General features: G+C 32.8%; 7 protein-coding genes and 2 pseudogenes across 9 annotated transcripts, besides 14 other annotated features; 5 read left to right on the top strand and 4 right to left on the bottom strand.

Annotated features, from left to right (window-relative positions):
• Nucleotides 1-1,253: part of a mobile genetic element that runs on past the window's edge.
• On the bottom strand, nucleotides 30-1,157 carry TVAGG3_0029850 (Mariner transposase; the record flags this gene model as incomplete). The annotated part of the gene is made up of 1 exon (XM_051220397.1): nucleotides 30-1,157. One exon carries the CDS (start codon nucleotides 1,155-1,157, stop codon nucleotides 30-32), a length of 1,128 nt encoding a protein of 375 aa, XP_051105383.1.
• Nucleotides 1,226-1,253: a terminal%2Cinverted (terminal inverted repeat of Mariner transposon ID:TVAGG3_0029840).
• A 158-nt stretch (nucleotides 1,254-1,411) lies between these two features.
• TVAGG3_0029860 (uncharacterized protein) lies at nucleotides 1,412-1,774 on the bottom strand (the record flags this gene model as incomplete). Its single annotated transcript, XM_001581091.2, has 1 exon — nucleotides 1,412-1,774. One exon carries the CDS (start codon nucleotides 1,772-1,774, stop codon nucleotides 1,412-1,414), a length of 363 nt encoding a protein of 120 aa, XP_001581141.2.
• A 2,010-nt stretch (nucleotides 1,775-3,784) lies between these two features.
• TVAGG3_0029870 (glycosyltransferase family) lies at nucleotides 3,785-5,596 on the bottom strand (the record flags this gene model as incomplete). The annotated part of the gene is made up of 1 exon (XM_001306123.2): nucleotides 4,189-5,169. One exon carries the CDS (start codon nucleotides 5,167-5,169, stop codon nucleotides 4,189-4,191), a length of 981 nt encoding a protein of 326 aa, XP_001306124.1.
• A 3-nt stretch (nucleotides 5,597-5,599) lies between these two features.
• Nucleotides 5,600-5,634: a mobile genetic element.
• Nucleotides 5,600-5,634: a terminal%2Cinverted (terminal inverted repeat of Banshee-A3 transposon ID:TVAGG3_0029880).
• Nucleotides 5,635-6,402: 768 nt separating this feature from the next.
• Nucleotides 6,403-6,440: a mobile genetic element.
• Nucleotides 6,403-6,440: a terminal%2Cinverted (terminal inverted repeat of Banshee-A3 transposon ID:TVAGG3_0029890).
• Nucleotides 6,441-6,526: 86 nt separating this feature from the next.
• Nucleotides 6,527-6,556: a terminal%2Cinverted (terminal inverted repeat of MuDR-3_TvMULE3 transposon ID:TVAGG3_0029900).
• Nucleotides 6,527-6,665: a mobile genetic element.
• Nucleotides 6,666-8,066: 1,401 nt separating this feature from the next.
• Nucleotides 8,067-8,094: a terminal%2Cinverted (terminal inverted repeat of Mariner transposon ID:TVAGG3_0029910).
• Nucleotides 8,067-9,369: a mobile genetic element.
• TVAGG3_0029920 lies at nucleotides 8,147-9,273 on the bottom strand (annotated as a pseudogene). Its single transcript has one exon. A coding segment is annotated over exon 1 (1,127 nt).
• Nucleotides 9,342-9,369: a terminal%2Cinverted (terminal inverted repeat of Mariner transposon ID:TVAGG3_0029910).
• A 6,458-nt stretch (nucleotides 9,370-15,827) lies between these two features.
• Nucleotides 15,828-16,551: a mobile genetic element.
• Nucleotides 16,522-16,551: a terminal%2Cinverted (terminal inverted repeat of MuDR-3_TvMULE3 transposon ID:TVAGG3_0029930).
• Nucleotides 16,552-17,363: 812 nt separating this feature from the next.
• Nucleotides 17,364-17,840, top strand: TVAGG3_0029940 (protein of unknown function, DUF4106 family; the record flags this gene model as incomplete). Its single annotated transcript, XM_051220398.1, has 1 exon — nucleotides 17,364-17,840. The coding sequence occupies one exon, from the start codon at nucleotides 17,364-17,366 to the stop codon at nucleotides 17,838-17,840; it is 477 nt and encodes a 158-aa protein (XP_051105384.1).
• Nucleotides 17,841-17,926: 86 nt separating this feature from the next.
• TVAGG3_0029950 lies at nucleotides 17,927-18,920 on the top strand (annotated as a pseudogene). The gene has a single exon. A coding segment is annotated over exon 1 (994 nt).
• A 785-nt stretch (nucleotides 18,921-19,705) lies between these two features.
• Nucleotides 19,706-24,143: part of a mobile genetic element that runs on past the window's edge.
• TVAGG3_0029970 (protein of unknown function, DUF4106 family) lies at nucleotides 20,192-20,764 on the top strand (the record flags this gene model as incomplete). The annotated part of the gene is made up of 1 exon (XM_051220399.1): nucleotides 20,192-20,764. One exon carries the CDS (start codon nucleotides 20,192-20,194, stop codon nucleotides 20,762-20,764), a length of 573 nt encoding a protein of 190 aa, XP_051105385.1.
• Nucleotides 20,797-21,255, top strand: TVAGG3_0029980 (uncharacterized protein; the record flags this gene model as incomplete). The annotated part of the gene is made up of 1 exon (XM_051220400.1): nucleotides 20,797-21,255. One exon carries the CDS (start codon nucleotides 20,797-20,799, stop codon nucleotides 21,253-21,255), a length of 459 nt encoding a protein of 152 aa, XP_051105386.1.
• TVAGG3_0029990 (uncharacterized protein) lies at nucleotides 23,726-24,118 on the top strand (the record flags this gene model as incomplete). The annotated part of the gene is made up of 1 exon (XM_051220401.1): nucleotides 23,726-24,118. The coding sequence occupies one exon, from the start codon at nucleotides 23,726-23,728 to the stop codon at nucleotides 24,116-24,118; it is 393 nt and encodes a 130-aa protein (XP_051105387.1).

A 24,143-nucleotide genomic window follows, 5' to 3' on the forward strand; every position in this document is an offset into this window, starting at 1 on the left:
TAAACAAGTTACATATATATAAAGTTTATTTAAATATAATCACCATTGGATTCAATCACGCGTTCGCAGCGATCGATCCAGGCTTGGAAGACACGCTTTAAATCATCATGAGAAAATTGCTCAAATTGCTCTCTTACAAAATTTTCAAGATCATCTGGACTCGCGAATTCGCGTCCTTCAGCTCTCTTTTTTAGCGTGCCGAATAAATAAAAGTCAGAGGGTGCAATATCAGGTGAATAAATTGGGTTTGGAACAACTTTGACATTGTTTTCCACCAAGTAATTCATTACCTTATGACTTTTGTGAACTCTTGAATTATCAAAATGAATTGCAAACTTTTGTTTTTGTTGTTTGGATTTCTCAAACTCATCAGAATTGATAATTTGAGTAAGAACATTGTCAATTAGATACTGAGCATTCATCGTATTAGGTTTTTGAAGAATATCAATTGCGATGATGCCATTCACGCCCCAAAAAACCGACAACATCATCATTGGTGTGTCAATTTTTTTCTTCGGGAATGTTTGCGGATTTTCATCCTTCGGGATCCACATGATTTTGGCTTCTGTTGCATATTGAAACCAAGACTCGTCCCCTGTTACTAAAAAGCGAAACTTCTTGGATTGATACGCACCCAATATAGAGAGGAGCTCTTTCGAAGATTGGACTCTAGATTTTTTTTGAACTGAATTAAGGTTGTGCGGAACCCAACGTGTATACGCTAGTTTGTAGTTCAAATAATTGTGCAGATAATAACTGACTGTTGTACGTGGTATCTTTGTCATCTCCTCTATCCTTCTGAGTGATGCTCTTGGGTCTTCATCTAGCGCTTGAAGAATTGCTTTGATTTTTCTTTGATCCGGCGATTTTTTGTCAATTTTTATGATGGGCGCCTTTTTGTTCATGAAGTGATACATCCTAACATGATACGTTACAGTGGAATAGCTAGGAGCATCCATACCGAAGCATTTTACCAATGTCTCGTAGATTTTTTTACAGTCTTTGCATTTTTTTGCAAGAGCGAGGATGTTTTCTTTATGATTCATTAAAAAAATGAAAAAAATCCCGCCAAAATTTCCCGCGAAACCGCCTCTTGTCTCAAAATTCATTTTATATCCCGGCATGGCGCCAAAATACAACATACTCATCATATACATATATTCCTATTTTTTATTATATATTTATAATCAGCATATATCTCCTTTAATAGTCTCATATAGAGCGCTGTGCTAAACGCACCTTTGGACACCCTATATAATACCAACAAACTGACCTACTCTTTTACCAATATTTTTGACACCGTTCCAAATTCCTTTTCCGGCAGATTTTATTCCATTCCATATACCTCTTCCAACTCTTCTGAAGAAGTTTCCTATCTTACTGAAGAAACCCATTTACTACGTGTAAAAATCTAATGTCCGCCTAGTCTCTTACGTTTCCTGTTGAGTTCCATAGCATTCTTTAACTGGAGCTCATACATTCTGTTTCTCCTCTGGTAGAAAACATATTCTGGGTCAACTTCTGTGTTCGCGTCATCTGCATAAAGTTGTTTATATCCCACTTCAGGGTTTGTATAAAACTCTTTCCATTTCATATTTGCATACCATGGTGGCAAACCTAACGCAGCGTCATTTGACATGGCAGTTTGCATTTGTACATCTGTTGGCACCTGACCATAGTTTGCCATTGCAGTTTGTATTCTAACTTCATTTGGAATATTCTCTGGGTTTGGTTGTCCAGGTTGCTGTGCATTCGCTAAGTTCTGTGCGTCCATTTAATATTAGATAAAAATATCTCTTACGAGTACATATACTGAACATTTGCAGGCATTGGTTCATCTTCATATTCTCTGTACTTTTCTGCCACGTCAAATAAATAAATGACACAATGGAAAAAACCTAAAACTAACAATCCGATTTCAAACCACATTTACTTACTAATAAAATTTCTTTATTGTGACACTTTCTCCGGTTTATAGGACCTCTCTCATATTCTATCTTGTCATATATAAACTCATAGTCATGTATGTCCTCTAACCATCTCATAACGGTTTCCAAACCACTTTTATCGGATGTAAAGTAAAAGCATGGATGGTTATGTATAACGTCTAAAGTTTCTAAAGAGTCTCTCAAAGTCCAGTCTACTTGGTATTGAAAATCCCATGTGTTATAGAACGGCGGGTCCACTATAAAGAAAACATTTTCCTTGTCTTTATATTTTTCATACAACTCTGTCCAATGACATCTCACAAACTCTATACCCTCAATATATTTTTCTATGTCCTCTTTGAAAACATTTGTATAGTTAAGATATAAAACTTTTGACATAAGTGTTTCAATGTCATGAACTCTTATAGCACCACTATATAATAGTCTAGCAGATATACTATCCCAGTCTATATATTCTGCTTTTTTCAAAACCTCTCTCACAATATTTTTCTTATCTAATGGTATACGTTCCATCTTACCTATAGGTATCTTTTCTTTTAACTCTTTCAATATATTGTTTGTGTCTGGAATATGTTTGAGACGGTCCATATAGTTGTCGAAGTCATTGCATATAATCTTTGAGTCAGGAAATACGGTATGACATAAATGGGATATATAGAAACTTCCACCGAACAAATCTACAAATGTTAGACCATTCGGTAGTTTCTTAAGTTCTCTCAATATAATATCTTTACATCTACTCTTATTTCCAAAGAACGGTAACGGTGGTTTTGTAAAATTCATTTATATATAATAATAAAAATGTTTTTACCCGAAAAGTGACAGAAAAGTGACAAAACATGAAAACATATATAATTTGTGAAAAGCGACATAAAAAGTGTCACCGGCTGGTCGGCTGGGGTTCGGTCCTCCTCTTGGGTCTTGGGCAAAATTTCTTATGGGCTAGAGGGCGCAACGCGCCTGGAAGCCCTCCGAATATAAACTTCATTTATACTAAACATCTTCGGGGCTAGAGGGCGCAACGCGCCTGGAAGCCCCACTACCTTTTTTTTTCATTATCCTTCGTTTTGAAATGTTGGCCAAAAATTTTCGTGTTATTTTTTGTGTTTCAGCATAAATTATGTATTGACTTATGAAAGATAAGCATTTTATTCATTATCATAAAGATATACCAAAACAAATTGATAAAATTTAAAAAATGTGTATTTTAGTGGGTATTATTCTGGCCAATGCCCATTTTTAAACGATTTAATATTGACCATATCAATAGCCGACTCAATGTAAAAATTTAGATATTATTTTTTTCATTATTCAAACTTTGATAAATTTTAGTATAATGAATGATTTTGTTTCGTGTATGATACAGAAATGAAAAGCTTGATTAATATCATTTTGCATTTTTTCAAGAATGTTAGAGTACATCTACATTAAAAAATCGGATTCGAATTGCGATACTGCATCAAATTGTTGCACATCTGATAAGGATCTCAAAATAGTAAAGTTAATTTTTTTGTGTTTTTTTAAGTTTTGGGCCTTAGTAAAAACACCATCTTGAGCAATATTTTTGGGACGACGATAGGCCTTATTTGGCCTTACAGTGGACCCTTAACCCAAATATGAATTATCTAATGTTAAGATCCAAATTATGAATACTGATAGTTTCTACCAGATCGCAATCATACTTTATTGCGAATGAATCTTTTTGAGCAATTATTGATTCAAGAAAAGGAAATATAAAGACACTTAGGATATGTGAGGAATATGACTTCATTTAAGGTTGTTTTTATAAAAGAAATAAATGCATAATCATTTTTCAAGATATCTAAGATAAATTGCAAGCTTTTAATATCCAAGTTCATATTACTACCGAACATTCGATCTATTCGTATGCGTAATACTGTTTAACAAAAGAATTTTATACGAAAAGATGTAAATTCGTTTAAAAATCAATGTATCTAAAAACAATTTATATTTATTCAAACAAAATAGAAACAAATAATTAATAACAATATAACCGAAGAAAGGAAGTCCTCTTCTGATGTAAAATGTTGGGATAAAATGAGGAAACTCCTATTTATCGGATATAATTCTAATATACTTTTAAGCATACATCACTAATCTAATGCATGCATGTTGTAATTTGACTCTTTTCTGAGAGAAAAAAATATCAAATTTTGACTTGAGGAAAAATATCAATAAAATAACACAAAAAAAAAGATCAAGTTAGCCATATGTAATATCATTGCTCAGTGAAATAATCTTTCAATCTTGGATAAACATTTGTAAGCATTGTATTCTCAAGTTTTCGGTCGTAACGTATTACAGTTGTCTTTTTAGCGTTACCGTACTTGAAAATAAGTCTTTTTGTCTTTTCTTTGTCGAATTGAATGAATTTTCTCGAAGGAATTGTAATTTCTGGCCATTTTCCTGTATATACTGCTGTCATTAACATCTCAAGGGACTTATTGAACACGTTTACTTCTAGTCTTCCACCTGTTCTTCCTGGAATTCTGTTGATTCTATTCGAAGCAATGTAGTAGAACCAGATGTTCAACGTGTGCGCAATTGCTATACATGGTGAGTTAAGGAATCTGGAGTCAATTAGTAGCAAACCGCTGTTTTGAGGGAGAAAAATCATATTAAACGAACAAGAACCGGTAGCGCTAATAAATATCTTAGTTCTTGCAAGGGTTCTCATTGTTTCAGATGCATTTAATACAAAAGTGTCCGGTAGAAGACGCCAATCGTATTGAGGAAAATTTTTTCGTGATAAATCATATAATTGGTGCATATTAGTGACGTGGCCCCAATTTTTCTTTGCTTTGTTAATAAAAACATGCAACGTTGGCTTCAGATTTGTTAGATTATTAACTCTAAAAATGACATCATGTAAATCACGAAAAGAAACTTGAAGACCTGATATACCATAGTTAGTAACTACTACGTAAAGGTCTTTTACGAAAATCCAGTTCTCTGGGAGCGAATGAACTCTATTTTTTTCAAATCCGAGTAAAGGCAAATAATCTCTTGCCTGAGATTCTTCACCTCTGATAAATATATCTGCATCTTTGGTGATTTCACTTGGAACACTGATCAATGCTCCTATCATATCCTGTAAAACGTGTCCAAATTGTGGATGATATCCAAATCCAACGACAGCTTTATCGTAGATATGAAGAAAATGCGAAACATTTAAATAAACTGGGTATTCCCATTTCATTGGGCAGGGTTGATGAAAATATCCACCAAATGTACTGACTCCTTGTCTACTTACGTCAGCATAGATGTAATGTTGTAACTGTGTGTGCTGAAATATTAAAGAATGCTTGTCGTAATCGATCTCAAAGTCTTTATAAGTATTATCTGAAACTAAAATTTTGTCTTCGTATAAATATTTGTTGAGAGTGTAGTTATGGATGATTTCTGTTAATCGAAGTATGTGTAATTTCGAAATATTCTTTAAGGGTGGCGAATAATTTATTATTTTACTCGATGCGGATGTTCTTAAAAAGGATGCTAATAGGATTATGGTAACAACTGGAAAAAATAACAGTAAGTCTGTATTTATGAAGAACGAAATATAGTATTTCCAGTTCAACCATTTCCGCATAATAATTGAGATGAAGAATAAACAAAAAAGATTTCACTTTTGTTGTAAACAGAAATTCATCAAAAGTGACAGCTCTCAATTTTTTGACATTTGTAAATTCTAAATTGAATGAGAAAAATGAAATAATACTAAGCATAATACAATATTCTAGATTTAATTATAATTAGGAAAAAGTTAGTTTTGAGAGTACTTTTCATAGGCATATAGAATGAAATCTTCTGAAAAATAATATCACATAAACTCATATTATTTTCTAATATATAACTATTTTATATAAAAATCAAATTCAATGATCTTAAAAGCGAAGGATAAACCTCAAAATTTACGAATATAATGAGTGGGAATATAATGCTTATCTATCATAAAACCATATGAAATATTAATTTTTGCTTTACGCCTAATTTTTGACGACAATTAGCAAGAAGAATTGCATGATAAATAAAAACATTTAATCAAAGTCAATTTTATTTTTCATATTCAAATGGACTGAGTGTTAACATTTAACATTTTTTGCTAATTGTCGTCAAAAATTAGGCGTAAAGCAAAAATTGATATTTCATATGGTTTTATGATAGATAAGCATTATATTCCCACTCATTATATTCGTAAATTTTGAGGTTTATCCTTCGCTTTTAAGATCATTGAATTTGATTTTTATATAAAATAGTTATATATTAGAAAATAATATGAGTTTATGTGATATTATTTTTCAGAAGATTTTGTGTTCTTCTTCAAAATTTTATTTTTTTATTAAAAAGAATCTTTACAAAATATACATTTACTTTAATTAATATTTAAAAACGTGCTCTATCAAAAGTTCCAAAAATTCAATATTTTAGCTTTTCTGAGGTGTCACTTTTGATGAATTTCTGTTTACAACACTTTTGAGCGGAAATACATCTATAATGACATTTTATAATAATTTCGTTTACTGGATTTTGAATTGAATGATTTACTCCTAATGAATGAGTAGTGGTAATTTTAGCTAAAAGTGACACACCCGTGAAGGGTGTGATTACCGATCGGTAATTTCGACAGTTTAGAATTTAAATTTTTTTATGGAACTGTTGCGAGTTTCATAAAGAATTTAAGGAATATAAGCTAAGGGTTTCGTTTTGCTAAAATTGTCACTTTTATAGCATATTTGTTTTTGGATGTTTTGCGAAACCAAAAAAAAACTATGATATACAATGCGTGTGTAAAGAAAATACTTTATTTACTAGTTAAAAAATCATTTTGTATTGATCAAGTAGTAGTATGATATGAAGGGTTGTGTGACTTTTTTTGTTACATCTATATATAGACGATGCATTAAAATATATTTATTTATAAATCATTTAAAAAATTAACATTAATTTTAAAATAATTTATTTTTTTATCTTTTATAAAAGAAGCTATATATAGATGATGTCAGATATTCCGCGATTAATTAAACATTGTTTAAATCCTGAATGGGTTAAACTTCAATTTAAAAATGAAGATTGTGAATTATTAAATGAATATGAAAGCCAAAATAAGCTAATGAGGTATAAATATAATGATAAAGAATATTTAATTTCATGGAATCAATGGAGTCATAATCAAAGACCTCATAAACGAGAAGAAGAAATTGAAAATAATGAAATGGAAATCATTGATGACATTAAAGAGGATGGAATTCCTAAATTTTGTAGAAAAACCTTTAGAACTAAGTTAGGAGCATATAAACGTAGAGTATTAAATCCTGAATATCTTAAACATCAATTTAAAAAGGAAGACTGTGAATTATTAAACGCTAATGAATATGAAAATGCTAAATCAAAACTGAGATATAAATATATTGGAAGTGATGAAAGATGCAAAGATAAAGATAAAGTTTATACAGTTTCATATAATAACTGGCACACGTTAGGGATAAGAAAACATTTAGGAGATTATGGGAAATGTTCCGAATTCTTCAAATCTAGTATGTACGAGAGAGTAAAAGAAATTAGAAATAATTATTTTCATGAATAAAAGATTCACTACCATAATAAAATAAAAAATAATTTATTTTTTATCTTTTATAAAAGAAGCTATATATAGATGATGTCAGATATTCCGCGATTAATTAATTATTTTTGAAGAACTGAGGGTGTCACCACGTCACCATGTCACCAGGTTAATTAACTTCTCTTAAAAATGATGACAACATGACATTTTGACAACAGGTATGAAAGGAGGTATAAATATAATGGAGTCATAATCAAAGACCTCATAAACGAGAAAAAGAAATTTGATGAGTTCAACATTGAACTTTAAGAAACTAATGATTATTTGAATTTATGAAATTAATTATTTGATTCATTCTTTCTTCAATCTCTTCTATTCTTTTTGTTAAATCATCTATTTTCATTAATGAGGTGATTCTTGATTGAGGAATAGATTTCAAACTAACCACCCCCTTTATTTTTGAAATTTTGAATCCATCAACTTTAAACATTTTATTCAATTTACATGTTGTCAATTCTTCAAATAATTTTTTATTATAGGGTGTCCAAAGGTGTGTTTAGCACAAACCTGAATACTGCGAATAGAAATAAACAAGTTACATATATATAAAGTTTATTTAAATATAATCACCATTGGATTCAATCACGCGTTCGCAGCGATCGATCCAGGCTTGAAAGACACGCTTTAAATCATCATGAGAAAATTGCTCAAATTGCTCTCTTACAAAATTTTCAAGATCATCTGGACTCGCGAATTCGCGTCCTTCAGCTCTCTTTTTTAGCGTGCCGAATAAATAAAAGTCAGAGGGTGCAATATCAGGTGAATAAATTGGGTTTGGAACAACTTTGACATTGTTTTCCAACAAGTAATTCATTACCTTATGACTTTTGTGAACTCTTGAATTATCAAAATGAATTGCAAACTTTTGTTTTTGTTGTTTGGATTTCTCAAACTCATCAGAATTGATAATTTGAGTAAGAACATTGTCAATTAGATACTGAGCATTCATCGTATTAGGTTTTTGAAGAATATCAATTGCGATGATGCCATTCACGCCCCAAAAAACCGACAACATCATCATTGTGTGTCAATTTTTTTCTTCGGGAATGTTTGCGGATTTTCATCCTTCGGGATCCACATGATTTTGGCTTCTGTTGCATATTGAAACCAAGACTCGTCCCCTGTTACTAAAAAGCGAAACTTCTTGGATTGATACGCACCCAATATAGAGAGGAGCTCTTTCGAAGATTGGACTCTAGATTTTTTTTGAACTGAATTAAGGTTGTGCGGAACCCAACGTGTATACGCTAGTTTGTAGTTCAAATAATTGTGCAGATAATAACTGACTGTTGTACGTGGTATCTTTGTCATCTCCTCTATCCTTCTGAGTGATGCTCTTGGGTCTTCATCTAGCGCTTGAAGAATTGCTTTGATTTTTCTTTGATCCGGCGATTTTTTGTCAATTTTTATGATGGGCGCCTTTTTGTTCATGAAGTGATACATCCTAACATGATACGTTACAGTGGAATAGCTAGGAGCATCCATACCGAAGCATTTTACCAATGTCTCGTAGATTTTTTTACAGTCTTTGCATTTTTTTGCAAGAGCGAGGATGTTTTCTTTATGATTCATTAAAAAAATGAAAAAAATCCCGCCAAAATTTCCCGCGAAACCGCCTCTTGTCTCAAAATTCATTTTATATCCCGGCATGGCGCCAAAATACAACATACTCATCATATACATATATTCATATTTTTTATTATATATTTATAATCAGCATATATCTCCTTTAATAGTCTCATATAGAGCGCTGTGCTAAACGCACCTTTGGACACCCTATATTAGCATAATAGTCATTAAATTCTTCAACAGATGAAAAAATTTTTATTTCAGTAATTGGTTTAACAACGTTTATTTTTTGTTGAACATTTTCACTTTCATTTATTTCTTCCTCCCCTGTTTCATTTATTTTTAAAATCGGTGACAACATGACATTTTGACAACACAGCAGGATTAACGCAAAAATAAATTCCAATCATACTTTATAAAACTTCATTTACAAGTATTTCATCGTAAACACTTTGTCAAAACTTCATCGTATATGCTTTGTCAAAATGTCATCGTAAATGTTTTGTCAAAACTTCATCGAAACTAAACGTAAACTCTATGTCAAACATGAACGTAAACTCTATGTTAAACATGAACGAAACACTTTGTCGAACTTAAACGTAAAGACTTCATCGAAACTAAACGTAAACTCTATGTCAAACATGAACGTAAACTCTATGTTAAACATAAACGTAAACACTTTGTCAATACTTCATCGTAAATGCTTTTGTCATGACTTCTTCGTATATGTTTTGTCAAAACTTCATCGTATATGCTTTGTCATGATTTCTTCGTATATGTTTTGTCAAGACTTCATCGAAACTAAACGTAAACACTTTGTCAAACATGAACATAAATGCTTTGTCATAACTTCTTCATCGTAATGAGTGTAAATGACCCAAAAATAATGTTTAGGGTAGATGGTTTTTAGGTGTCACTACGTCACCATGTCACCAGGTTAATTAACTTCTCTTAAAATTACTGACAACATGACATTTTGACAACACAGCAGGATTAATGAGGAAGGCACTTATGAATTATTTTTGAAGAACTGAAGGTGTCACTACGTCACCATGTGTCACTCGGTTAATTAACTTCTCTGAAAAAATGAGACAACATGACATTTTGACAACACAGCAGGATTAATGAGGAAGGCACTTATGAATTATTTTTGAAGAACTGAAGGTGTCACTACGTCACCATGTGTCACTCGGTTAATTAACTTCTCTGAAAAAATGAGACAACATGACATTTTGACAACAGTCCAGGAAATAAACTTCATCGTATATGCTTTGTCATGATTTCATCGTAAATGTTTTGTCATGACTTCATCGTAAATGCTTTGTCAAAACTTCATCGTATATGCTTTGTCATGATTTCATCGTATATGCTTTGTCATGATTTCATCGTATATGCTTTGTCATGACTTCTTCGTAAATGTTTTGTCATGATTTCATTGTAAATGTTTTGTGAAGAATATAGCAACCGCCGGAATTCAGACGGTTGTTTTTTTATACAAAATTCACGCAGGATTAATGGTTTCAGGTTATTCAATAATTAATTATTTTTGAAGAACTGAAGGTGTCACTACGTCACCATGTGTCACTCGGTTAATTAACTTCTCTTAAAATTACTGACAACATGACATTTTGACAACAGTCCAGGAAATAAACTTCATCGTATATGCTTTGTTATGACTTCATCGTAAATGTTTTGTCATGACTTCATCGTAAATGTTTTGTCATGACTTCATCGTAAATGCTTTGTCAAAACTTCATCGTATATGCTTTGTCATGATTTCATCGTAAATGTTTTGTCATGACTTCATCGTAAATGCTTTGTCAAAACTTCATCGTATATGCTTTGTCATGACTTCATCGAAACTAAACGTATATGCTTTGTCAAAACTTCATCGTAAATGTTTTGTCATGATTTCATTGTATATGCTTTGTCAAAACTTCATCGTAAATGTTTTGTCATGATTTCTTCGTATATGTTTTGTCATGATTTCATCGAAACTAAACGTATATGCTTTGTCAAAACTTCATCGTAAATGCTTTGTCAAACTTCATCGTATATGTTTTGTCAAGATTTCATCGTATATGCTTTGTCATGACTTCTTCATCGTAAATGTTTTGTCATGACTTCATCGAAACTAAACGTATATGTTTTGTCAAGATTTCATCGTAAATGCTTTGTCATGACTTCTTCATCGTAATGAGTGTAAATGACCCAAAAATAATGTTTATGTTAGAATGTTAGATCTATTAAATCGTCTATGATGTAAATTGTGTATAGAATGAAATGAAGGAAGAATGTGTATATCTAATGAAATCCTCCATGTTAGAAAACATGTTAGAAAACATGTTAGAAAACATGTTAGAAAAGGTGTTAGATCTAACATTCTAACATAAACATTATTTTTGGGTCATTTACACTCATTACGATGAAGAAGTCATGACAAAGCATTTACGATGAAATCTTGACAAAACATATACGTTTAGTTTCGATGAAGTCATGACAAAACATTTACGATGAAGAAGTCATGACAAAGCATATACGATGAAATCTTGACAAAACATATACGATGAAGTTTGACAAAGCATATACGATGAAGTTTGACAAAGCATTTACGATGAAGTTTTGACAAAGCATATACGTTTAGTTTCGATGAAATCATGACAAAACATATACGAAGAAATCATGACAAAACATTTACGATGAAGTTTTGACAAAGCATATACAATGAAATCATGACAAAACATTTACGATGAAGTTTTGACAAAGCATATACGTTTAGTTTCGATGAAGTCATGACAAAACATATACGATGAAGTTTTGACAAAACATTTACGATGAAATCATGACAAAGCATATACGATGAAATCATGACAAAGCATATACGATGAAGTTTTGACAAAGCATTTACGATGAAGTCATGACAAAACATTTACGATGAAGTCATAACAAAGCATATACGATGAAGTCATGACAAAGCATATACGATGAAGTTTATTTCCTGGACTGTTGTCAAAATGTCATGTTGTCAGTAATTTTAAGAGAAGTTAATTAACCGAGTGACACATGGTGACGTAGTGACACCTTCAGTTCTTCAAAAATAATTAATTATTGAATAACCTGAAACCATTAATCCTGCGTGAATTTTGTATAAAAAAACAACCGTCTGAATTCCGGCGGTTGCTATATTCTTCACAAAACATTTACAATGAAATCATGACAAAACATTTACGAAGAAGTCATGACAAAGCATATACGATGAAATCATGACAAAGCATATACGATGAAGTTTTGACAAAGCATTTACGATGAAGTCATGACAAAACATTTACGATGAAATCATGACAAAGCATATACGATGAAATCATGACAAAGCATATACGATGAAGTTTTGACAAAGCATTTACGATGAAGTCATGACAAAACATTTACGATGAAATCATGACAAAGCATATACGATGAAGTTTATTTCCTGGACTGTTGTCAAAATGTCATGTTGTCTCATTTTTTCAGAGAAGTTAATTAACCGAGTGACACATGGTGACGTAGTGACACCTTCAGTTCTTCAAAAATAATTCATAAGTGCCTTCCTCATTAATCCTGCTGTGTTGTCAAAATGTCATGTTGTCTCATTTTTTCAGAGAAGTTAATTAACCGAGTGACACATGGTGACGTAGTGACACCTTCAGCTCTTCAAAAATAATTCATAAGTGCCTTCCTCATTAATCCTGCTGTGTTGTCAAAATGTCATGTTGTCAGTAATTTTAAGAGAAGTTAATTAACCTGGTGACATGGTGACGTAGTGACACCTAAAAACCATCTACCCTAAACATTATTTTTGGGTCATTTACACTCATTACGATGAAGAAGTTATGACAAAGCATTTATGTTCATGTTTGACAAAGTGTTTACGTTTAGTTTCGATGAAGTCTTGACAAAACATATACGAAGAAATCATGACAAAGCATATACGATGAAGTTTTGACAAAACATATACGAAGAAGTCATGACAAAGCATTTACGATGAAGTATTGACAAAGTGTTTACGTTTATGTTTAACATAGAGTTTACGTTCATGTTTGACATAGAGTTTACGTTTAGTTTCGATGAAGTCTTTACGTTTAAGTTCGACAAAGTGTTTCGTTCATGTTTAACATAGAGTTTACGTTCATGTTTGACATAGAGTTTACGTTTAGTTTCGATGAAGTTTTGACAAAACATTTACGATGACATTTTGACAAAGCATATACGATGAAGTTTTGACAAAGTGTTTACGATGAAATACTTGTAAATGAAGTTTTATAAAGTATGATTGGAATTTATTTTTGCGTTAATCCTGCTGTGTTGTCAAAATGTCATGTTGTCACCGATTTTAAAAATAAATGAAACAGGGGAGGAAGAAATAAATGAAAGTGAAAATGTTCAACAAAAAATAAACGTTGTTAAACCAATTACTGAAATAAAAATTTTTTCATCTGTTGAAGAATTTAATGACTATTATGCTAATAATAAAAAATTATTTGAAGAATTGACAACATGTAAATTGAATAAAATGTTTAAAGTTGATGGATTCAAAATTTCAAAAATAAAGGGGGTGGTTAGTTTGAAATCTATTCCTCAATCAAGAATCACCTCATTAATGAAAATAGATGATTTAACAAAAAGAATAGAAGAGATTGAAGAAAGAATGAATCAAATAATTAATTTCATAAATTCAAATAATCATTAGTTTCTTAAAGTTCAATGTTGAACTCATCAAATTTCTTTTTCTCGTTTATGAGGTCTTTGATTATGACTCCATTATATTTATACCTCCTTTCATACCTGTTGTCAAAATGTCATGTTGTCATCATTTTTAAGAGAAGTTAATTAACCTGGTGACATGGTGACGTGGTGACACCCTCAGTTCTTCAAAAATAATTAATTAATCGCGGAATATCTGACATCATCTATATATAGCTTCTTTTATAAAAGATAAAAAATAAATTATTTTTTATTTTATTATGGTAGTGAATCTTTTATTCATGAAAATAATTATTTCTAATTTCTTTTACTCTCTCGTACATACTAGATTTGAAGAATTCGGAACATTTCCCATAATCTCCTAAATGTTTTCTTATCCCTAACGTGTGCCAGTTATTATATGAAACTGTATAAACTTTATCTTTATCTTTGCATCTTTCATCACTTCCAATATATTTATATCTCAGTTTTGATTTAGCATTTTCATATTCATTAGCGTTTAATAATTCACAGTCTTCCTTTTTAAATAAATGTTTTATGTATTCAGGATTTAATACTCTACGTTTATATGCTCCTAACTTAGTTCTAAAGGTTTTTCTACAAAATTTAGGAATTCCATCCTCTTTAATGTCATCAATGATTTCCATTTCATTATTTTCAATTTCTTCTTCTCGTTTATGAGGTCTTTGATTATGACTCCATTGATTCCATGAAATTAAATATTCTTTATCATTATATTTATACCTCATTAGCTTATTTTGGCTTTCATATTCATTTAATAATTCACAATCTTCATTTTTAAATTGAAGTTTAACCCATTCAGGATTTAAACAATGTTTAATTAATCGCGGAATATCTGACATCATCTATATATAGCTTCTTTTATAAAAGATAAAAAAATAAATTATTTTAAAATTAATGTTAATTTTTTAAATGATTTATAAATAAATATATTTTAATGCATCGTCTATATATAGATGTAACAAAAAAAGTCACACAACCCTTCATATCATACTACTTCAAGTTTTTTTTCTGGATAAGATATTATATGGATAATTGGATAGAAAATACAATTATATAATCTTGTACCTGGTTTAATTAAGCTAATTGTCATCAGAAACTTGTAATTTTTATGAATTTCAGATTTTCTTTTCATTACTGCTTTTCTTAATAGGTCAAGTTCTTATTTACGTTATAAAGTATGATATTTACAAATATCAAGTTATCATGTTTTTTGAGAAATTATGAGAAACAAACAAAAATGAAAAAGATAGGAATAGCAATGAATAGTGATGTGGGTATAGAAAATGTAAGAGATATGAATGCAAAGCAATCAGTATTTAGGATATTGACCATAGATTTCGAAAAAAAATGCTGCATATTGAGCGAAAACTATGATTATATTATAAGGCTGTCATTTAAAGCATAATGAAACTATTCCCTTTTCATTTTAATCGAATAAGATAGTAAAGATTTTTGAATTAGCTAGAAACTGATGAGATGTTTTCACAAATCAGATTTTTAATCTCTATAATGCATAATTCACTCAATATCTCAATTTTGATATTGCGAGATATTTTTGCTATCGGTTTCGCAATTTTGACACAATAGCAAGAGGGTTCTATAAGCATTATTATCAACGTAGAATCTGAATATCATATCAGAAAATGTCGCAAATCTGACATTTACCCGACCAAATAGCAAAAATAATTGAATACTTTTCGCAAAAACTTTAAAAATCGATAAAAATATGAAATATAGATATTAAAGAGACTTTTTATATAATATTCATAAAGATTTTCCAAAAATATGATACCGCAAAATTAAAAAAGTAACGTCTTGAGTGGAGTCAAAGGTCGAAATTGCTAGCTAAATGTTTTTTAGCGAAATTGCGTATTGTACGTTTTTTTTCGCAAAACGAAACCCTTATATAAGCAAAGATTTGAATCAAAATCTTAGACCTAAGCCGCTCGATTCGCTCGCGGCTTCCGCGAATTACAGATCAGCAAAGATTTGAATCAAAATCTTAGACCTAAGCCGCTCGATTCGCTCGCGGCTTCCGCGAATTACAGATCAGCAAAGATTTGAATCAAAATCTTCGAACTAAGCCGATCGCTTCGCTCGCGGCTTTCTTTATTATTTTAAATTTGCATATTTCCATCAAAAGTTCATAAGGTAAAAAATTTCGTTTATTTTTACTAAGAAAAAAAAGGTTTTTGATAATAAATTTATTTTATTTCGAAAAAGTAGCAATAATCGTAAAAGGGTATTGATAGGCTTGCTAAAGTAACTAATTTTAGCTGTCAAATACTTTTGTATTTTGAAGTAAATTAGTATAAATTTGTTTTTACTTTTATTTCGAAAAAGTAACAATAATCGTAAAAGGGTATTGATAGGCTTGCTAAAGTAACTAATTTTAGCTGTCAAATACTTTTGTATTTTGAAGTAAATTAGTATAAATTTGATATTATTTTAACTCCCTTTGAAAACCTCAATTTTCCATACAGAGGGAACGGGAATAGCATCCAATATTCCCTGAGAATGGTTGCGCATTCTCAGTTCCCTCTATATTTCGAACGAAGCTCTCATCGGTCTTTTTTTTAATACTAAACGTTTTTTTCCTGTCACTTTTAGCTAAAATTTGGGTTTGCCCACAACAAAACATATTGTAACAAAAAAAAAGGTAGTGGGGCTTCCAGGCGCGTTGCGCCCTCTAGCCCCGAAGATGTTTAGTATAAATGAAGTTTTTATTCGGAGGGCTTCCAGGCGCGTTGCGCCCTCTAGCCCCGAAGATGTTTAGTATAAATGAAGTTTTTATTCGGAGGGCTTCCAGGCGCGTTGCGCCCTCTAGCCCCGAAGATGTTTAGTATAAATGAAGTTTTTATTCGGAGGGCTTCCAGGCGCGTTGCGCCCTCTAGCCCCGAAGATGTTTAGTATAAATGAAGTTTTTATTCGGAAGGCTTCCAGGCGCGTTGCGCCCTCTAACCCCGAAGATGTTTAGTATAAATGAAGTTTTTATTCGGAGGGCTTCCAGGCGCGTTGCGCCCTCTAGCCCCGAAGATGTTTAGTATAAATGAAGTTTTTATTCGGAAGGCTTCCAGGCGCGTTGCGCCCTCTAGCCCCGAAGATGTTTAGTATAAATGAAGTTTTTATTCGGAAGGCTTCCAGGCGCGTTGCGCCCTCTAGCCCATAAAAAATTTCTGAGGACGAGCCAGCCGTTGACTTTTTTGTAGAGCACTCAAAATAGTATAACTTTGTCCGGAAAAGTAAGGGTCTATCGTCGCTACAGGAAAAGTTACAGGCGTTCCAAGGAAGTATACTTTGAGAAGCCTTTTCTCCATTATAGAATGAGATAGGACGGTTATTTTACAAAACCGACAACACTTTGACCGAGTAGTTTTTTGTGCTGAACAAAAAGTGTCATATAAACATCTGTCAAAAACCGCTTTTTAACTTCACTTAAAATGCCACGTAAGCTACGTAAGAATATACGTAAGAGGAAGGGAGCATTGAAACATCCAATAGTAAAACTGACACCACAACAACAGTTGCAACAACAAATGATGAATGACCCCACTATGTTGCAACAAATGTCAAGCAACCCTATGCTTTTAAACCGAGTTATTGGTGCACAGAGTGGAGGTTTAAGAGCGGCACTTTTAGCGAAAATGGCAGGCTATGGTGGAGCTGCAGACGGAACAGCTTATAACCCTCAAAGTCAAATGAATTTGAGTTCACTCAAAAATCAAATAGCAGATGTCAAAAAGTCAAACATAGACATACAGAAACAAATAAGTGAAAACGAAAAGAAACTAGAATATGACAGACACACAAAGAAACTAAATGAGTTAAACGTAGAGAAAAAGAAGAAAGAAGAACAACTGAAAGAACTAAGTACAGAGGAATATGCGAAAAAGTGTCAGAAAAAGCAGCAGAAGTAGCAAAAATGGAACAAGATGTTATAAATTTGAAAAACCATACTACTCAATATAAAGTACTGAAAGATGAAGAGATAAAACAAAAAGCCATGAAGACATATATGGATAGCGATGAGTATAAAAAAGAAGTTGAAGCAAATGTAAAGGCCGAAAAACTTTTACAGTTGCAAAACCAAACCGTACAGTATGAAAACTTAGCACAAGAAAGTAAAAATAACGACGCAGCCATGCAAAAGGCAATGAAAAGCGCAGATATTATAAAAGCTAATAATGACTGGTTAGATGCCCAAGCCAACGCTAAAGCAGCCCAACTTATAGGGTCAATAAGGACAAAAATACAAGCGGATGAAGACAGTTCAAATGAAGCTTTAATGAATGCTGACTTTAAGAATGCCTTCGAAGCTCTTCATAGTAAGGTGAAACTAGTGAACGACTTCTCATCTGGAAAGAAACTGAAGTCTGAAGGTTTCGACAAAGAGTTAAGAGAAGTAGCACAAAATATGACGAAAATAACAGATGCAGCAACGAGACAGGCAGTTCAAAGTGCCTATGACGCCGTTAGAGCAGCTGTTGTGGAAAGTCAAGAAAAAGAGTTACAACAGACCAAAACAGACCTAGTAAATGCTTTCTTAAAAATGAAAAGTCAGGTAGGACATTATGCTGCAGATGGAACATATGTGCCAGCTGGTGGAACTTATATACCACCAAACCCTCCAAGAGAAGCACCTGCACCAGGACTACCTAAAACATTTACATCGTCACATGGACACAGACACAGGCATGCACCAAAACCAACACAACAACCAACAGTTCAAAATCCAGCACCACAACAACAACCAACACAACAACCAACAGTTCAAAATCCAGCACAGCAACCAACAGTTCAAAATCCAGCACCTGCACCACAACCAAAACCAGCACAACAACCACCTCCACAACCAGCACAGCAACCAACAGTTCAAAACCCTGCACAACAGCAACCACAAACAGAGCAAAGACACAAAAGAAGTAGAGAAAAAGGAAACCAAGAATTCTTAAAAATGCTTAAGGAAGATTATTGTTACACAGATACTCTTGACTTTAGTGACAGATATAAAGAAGCTATTAGAAAGTTCAAGGAAGGAAATACTGACCCGAGCCTATTTAGCTTTATGGTTCAGCATAAAATCGGATATAATCTCAAACCTGGAAAATACAAGCTCGCAAAGGGATATGATTTAATAGCATATCATCCAAATGACATGAATGAATTTACTCCGAGATATTTGATGTCAGGGCTAAATGATAATTCAACTCTCTTCATGAAACGCGTAAAAAATAGAGACGGAACGAAAGAAGAAAGGTTTATGAGTCCGGATGACTTAGATAGGGAACTTGTTAAAAACGGTCTCGGAATATATGAAATGCCAGCAGATGAGGTACAAGAAACTCAACAGGAAGAAGTTCAGATACAACCAGACATGGAAGAAATAGTTCAGCAACAACAGCTAGAAGAGCCTGAAGGAAACGAACAAGTCCCTCCTTTGGAAACTAACTTCACAGAACTAGATGAAGATTTGGAACAGCCGAAAAATCTTGACCCTCAACAAGAGTATGAGGTGAATATGGAATCTTTCCAAGAGTCTAAGAAAAATTCGGCTGACATAGTAGAAGAATATCGAAAAATGTTCACCGACATACAAAAGACTCCAACATCAGATGAAAATATTCAGCATAGCATGGAAGTACTGAAAGAAAATGTACGCAAATACAATAATCCTTTTTACTTACGACCATATAACGTTCAATCTTTGGCTGAACTCGGTGAAAATAAAAGGTTAAATTTCAACAAAACATATAGAAATGAAACATTGTTTAAAGTTCATTCAGAACCTAACCAATATGGAAACAAACCTACTTTTGTTTCTGCAGACTATGGAACTACAATGAAATGGGGTCATAAAGCTAATCCGGATAGGTGGTTCATAAACTTACAACCTCAATTCCAAGAAGTTGTAGACGCAATGGAAGTGAATGGTGAACCAGATATGACGGGTATTTTCAGCGCGGCTTTAATGCCATTGAAAGATATGAAAGATGCAGATATTTTGGACCAGTATGAAATGAACATGGCTGAGGGAAATATAACACCTGACGTTCTAGAACATTTATCTCAAAGAACTACACAGAACCATAGAGATGGTATATTTGGTGAAGAGTTTAGAAAGAAAGTTAGGGAGAGAGAAGGAAGAGAACCTATTGTACATGACCTTGCAAACGAAAGTTTGCAAAATGTCATAAAAACTTACTTTGCAGACAATGAACCGAGAAGGGATGAATATTTAAGAAAACTCAAATGGACAGTACCAAATGAAATGTTAGTATTGAAAAACATGTTCCTTGACAAAATAAAACCAACTACAGAAATAAATGACGCAAGACTGAAACATTGGGTAAAAGCTTTCCCATTCACAAAAGATATTATTGGTAACATGGAAAGAAAACCAGAATGGCTACAAAAACATATATTTGGAAACGAGCTTATTCCATATGGACAAGCTCTGTTTGAAGAGCTTGAACCGGAAACTCAGGAAAGAGTCATGCAAACAATACGCGAAGACTCAAATACAAACTATGACAAAATCTTTCTAGGATATAGGTTACCTGAGATGGGCGACCAGAGCCCAAAGGCAAAAAGGACATGGGAAATTTACAACATACTAGGTGAACATGAGGCAAAGATGCTACAACTTGAAGCAGAGGGCAAGTTACCAAAAGCGACACCAAAGAAGAAGAGAAGAGTAGAACAAAGTGAAAGTAGTGAAGAAGTAACTTCATCTAGTGAAAGTAGTGGCAATGAAGGAAAAAGAAGAGTTAAAGATTCAGTTAAAAACTCAGTCAGGAAGAAAGTAAAGCTTGGTCCGAGTGGGTTCTATTATGACATATAAATCCAACAATTCTATATTTTTACCCATATGAAATGTACGCCGCTCAGAATATAACGCCAACAGTTTTGGATGCCATGAACGGAAATGTTTCCGAATGGTATAACGAATGCGACAATGCCATTAGAAGGTCAGAAATAGTTCCTGGAACTTACGAATATACAACTGCTGTTTCTTATGGAAACGTAGGTGAGTTTGGAGAAGGTTCTTCAACAACAGTAGATATTGCTTGCGACAGGTTTCATATTATTTCTATTGACAACTCATTCTTATACGTGGAACAAGACATTGAAATAAAACCTTCTGCCAAGTTGTCTGACAAGAAAGGTTGCAATGGAATTTTCTATGTCGGATACCAATATGCTCCAGAAGTTTTCATGGGATATAAGATATATTCTAACTCTGACTTAGTTCAAACAGTAACATGGGCAAACTATGAATGGTTCGCTTTGAGAAACTCAGTACAACCACAAGCTAGAGAACAAACAGACTAGTATGCAACTATTGAGAAAATAAGAAGACTTGACCCTAACGTTCCAGGAGTTTATGTTAACCTTTCTGGTTCAGATGGAACTGCTGCCACTAAAGTAAAACTGAAACTTAGAGTTCCTTTGTCATCTTTCCTCATCTTCAGGTTTTTAAGATACTTGCCAAACTGGGCAGGAAAAATTTCTATCGAACTTACTCCAAGCAAAAATAACTTAGTCATTGCACCAACACAAGACCCATTCACTATTACAGACGTAAAGGGAACAAATCAAACGTCATTCGCCGAATTTTGCAAAGACAAAGTTGACTTAGACTTTGGTTTCTCAAACTTCAACAATGAAGTAAACTATTATTTCAATGCTGCTGGAACTGCTTGGGACCCAGTTAAGTTCACATGCGAAAAATTTGAATGCAAGAGAATAGAAAGCAGACTTGCCGTTTATATGTTGGACCCAGATATTTCAAATGCTTTAGCTGCCAAATATATTGCAGTTCCACTTATGTTCCCTATACACCAAATATCTGTCAAAGACTTTGCAGGTGAAATTGGAAACCAAAATCCAGGAGCCGCAGGTGCAAGAACAGATATTGCTTTAACAACTGCAATGAAACATGCAGATACTATGTTTGTACTGTTCAGACGAACTATAAATGACTATTCTTGTTTCTACAACCCTGGTATTAAATATCATATAAACATAGATGGCAAATATTATCCAAGAGAAGAATATTCTACAGTTGAGGATATGAGGTCATACAACTTGACATTAGATGCTATGAACTTTAACAACAACTTCACAACAACCATTAACCCTGAAATGCAAAATTCTATTATGCCATATGTGAAAGTATGGACTCATACAGGAGGTCAAAAAACTCAATATACACATGGAGACCGTTCAAACTTTTGGCTTGGCATTCCATTTGCTGACTCAGAAGACTTTATGGGTGGTATTTCAACTGTTGGTACAGTTCAAATACAATATACTGGTGACAGAGACGGTCCAGATGAATTGAAAGCAAAGAAGTTTACAAAACCAATAGCACTTTTCACGAAAGATGCTCTTTTGAAGATTCGTTCGATGAAACCTGCTGGGGCTCCTCAGATTGGCATAACGACAGCTTCCATCGAGCAGATTTTGGCAGCAGGTCAGTAAGTTGTTCTTGAACTGACTTCTCTCCGTCAAATATTGACAGTACGCCAGTTTTGACATAATATTGTATTATAAACTTTCCTTTAGTAATATCTGTAAGTTTTGAAGTTATATTTTTGTCTGCTTCAAGAACTTTCACCATTTCAGTTATACCAACTTTCTTTGCTTTATGAAAATATTTAGGTTCAGCAAAGACTGCTATTCTATAACATTTTCCATTGTTTGTGTAAAGAACTATTCTGTCAATGTATTTGTATTGTTTGTGAGTATAAACTTTGTTCTGCTTCAATTCAATAAGATATCCGAATACGTCCATCTTTTTATTCTAAGTAAAATGTCATTTCCGAAAAATAGAAGCGTAAGTGTTTCAAAAGGTTTAATGGCGGTGGCAGATGTGAGGTTGAATTCACCAACTCAAACAAACAGTCAAAGTGTTATTGTCAATGTCAAAGACAGAGATGTTGAAGTGGGGAAACCATACGAAGACGAAGATGGTATAACAATTGTTCCTGTAAAAGAACCAACATATCCTGAAGTTAACAGAGACTTAAGTTCTGTTGCAGATATTCGAAACGACTACCAACAACTGAAAGACAAACTTCAAACTCAGGAGAAGATTTGTCAAGCTTTAAGTATAATGTTAAACTTGGTCGAACACAACCCTGTAAAAGTGAACTCATATGTCATTGCACCTCATGAAGTTTTGAAAGAACTATTGAAACTTTGACAGAGGCAGACGATATAAACATCAAAGAAATAGAACCCGACATTAGTTGCTGTGGTGTTTCATATAATGTCATTGACAAGATATACGTTATGAAAGGAGGTGAAACGTTGAACTTAAAATATAGTTTCCCAGACGTTATAAAAATATTTGACGACCACAACATTTCATTAAAATTTATTTGCTAAGTAAATGGCAGAAGACATAATGGTTTATACTATTACGACTAAAAACCCTGAGTCATATAATTCTATAACAACAAACTTACAAAGTCCTCAAGGACGATATTGTAAACTAACCTTAAACACAATGACGACTAAAGCCTGTTTTGCTCTTTTGACACCAGAAGACTTTATTGTTGTGAATGGTAAAAAATACTCCTTTGAAGATACTTACTCAGATATACCACCAACAGGTTTTGTTGACTTATTTAATACTTTAAGTACGGGTGTAACATGTGCTGCAACTAGAGCAGGTTTCATTATGTTTGGATGTCCGACTGAGTTTACTATAAACGATATGAGCTATAATACAAAACTTATTTCTGGTTTTTACTACCAACAGTTTCCTATAACAGGAAACGGTGTCATACAAGGAATGTCTATTCCATTGACATTAAGCACACCAATCTTATATATTGTTTCAAACTTAGGTTCAAAGTGTTATTCGAATGTCGACAGAAACTATTATGACCAAAAGATACTTATGCGTATAAACAATACTTTCTCTGCTGGTTTGCCTATTGTTCATTCGAATGCAGAATTTTCAACCTTAGTGAACTCAAACACTTTGGCAAGTATAACGTTGACATTAGTTGACGCAAACTTTGTTCCTGTAAAACTTTTATGTCCTATGTATTTGTCAATGACGGCAGAAAGTTTCGAATTGGAAGATGCAACTGGTGAAAGTATTGTATTACAAGAACAACTTCAACAACAAATAGCTCAAGAACAACAAATGCAACAAATGGAACAACAAAGTCAAGAATAAAAAAATAATATTTTTTTTATTTTTA

Source organism: Trichomonas vaginalis, chromosome IV (genome assembly GCF_026262505.1).
Source record: "Trichomonas vaginalis G3 chromosome IV, whole genome shotgun sequence".
In the NCBI taxonomy this organism is placed as follows: Eukaryota; Parabasalia; order Trichomonadida; family Trichomonadidae; genus Trichomonas; species Trichomonas vaginalis.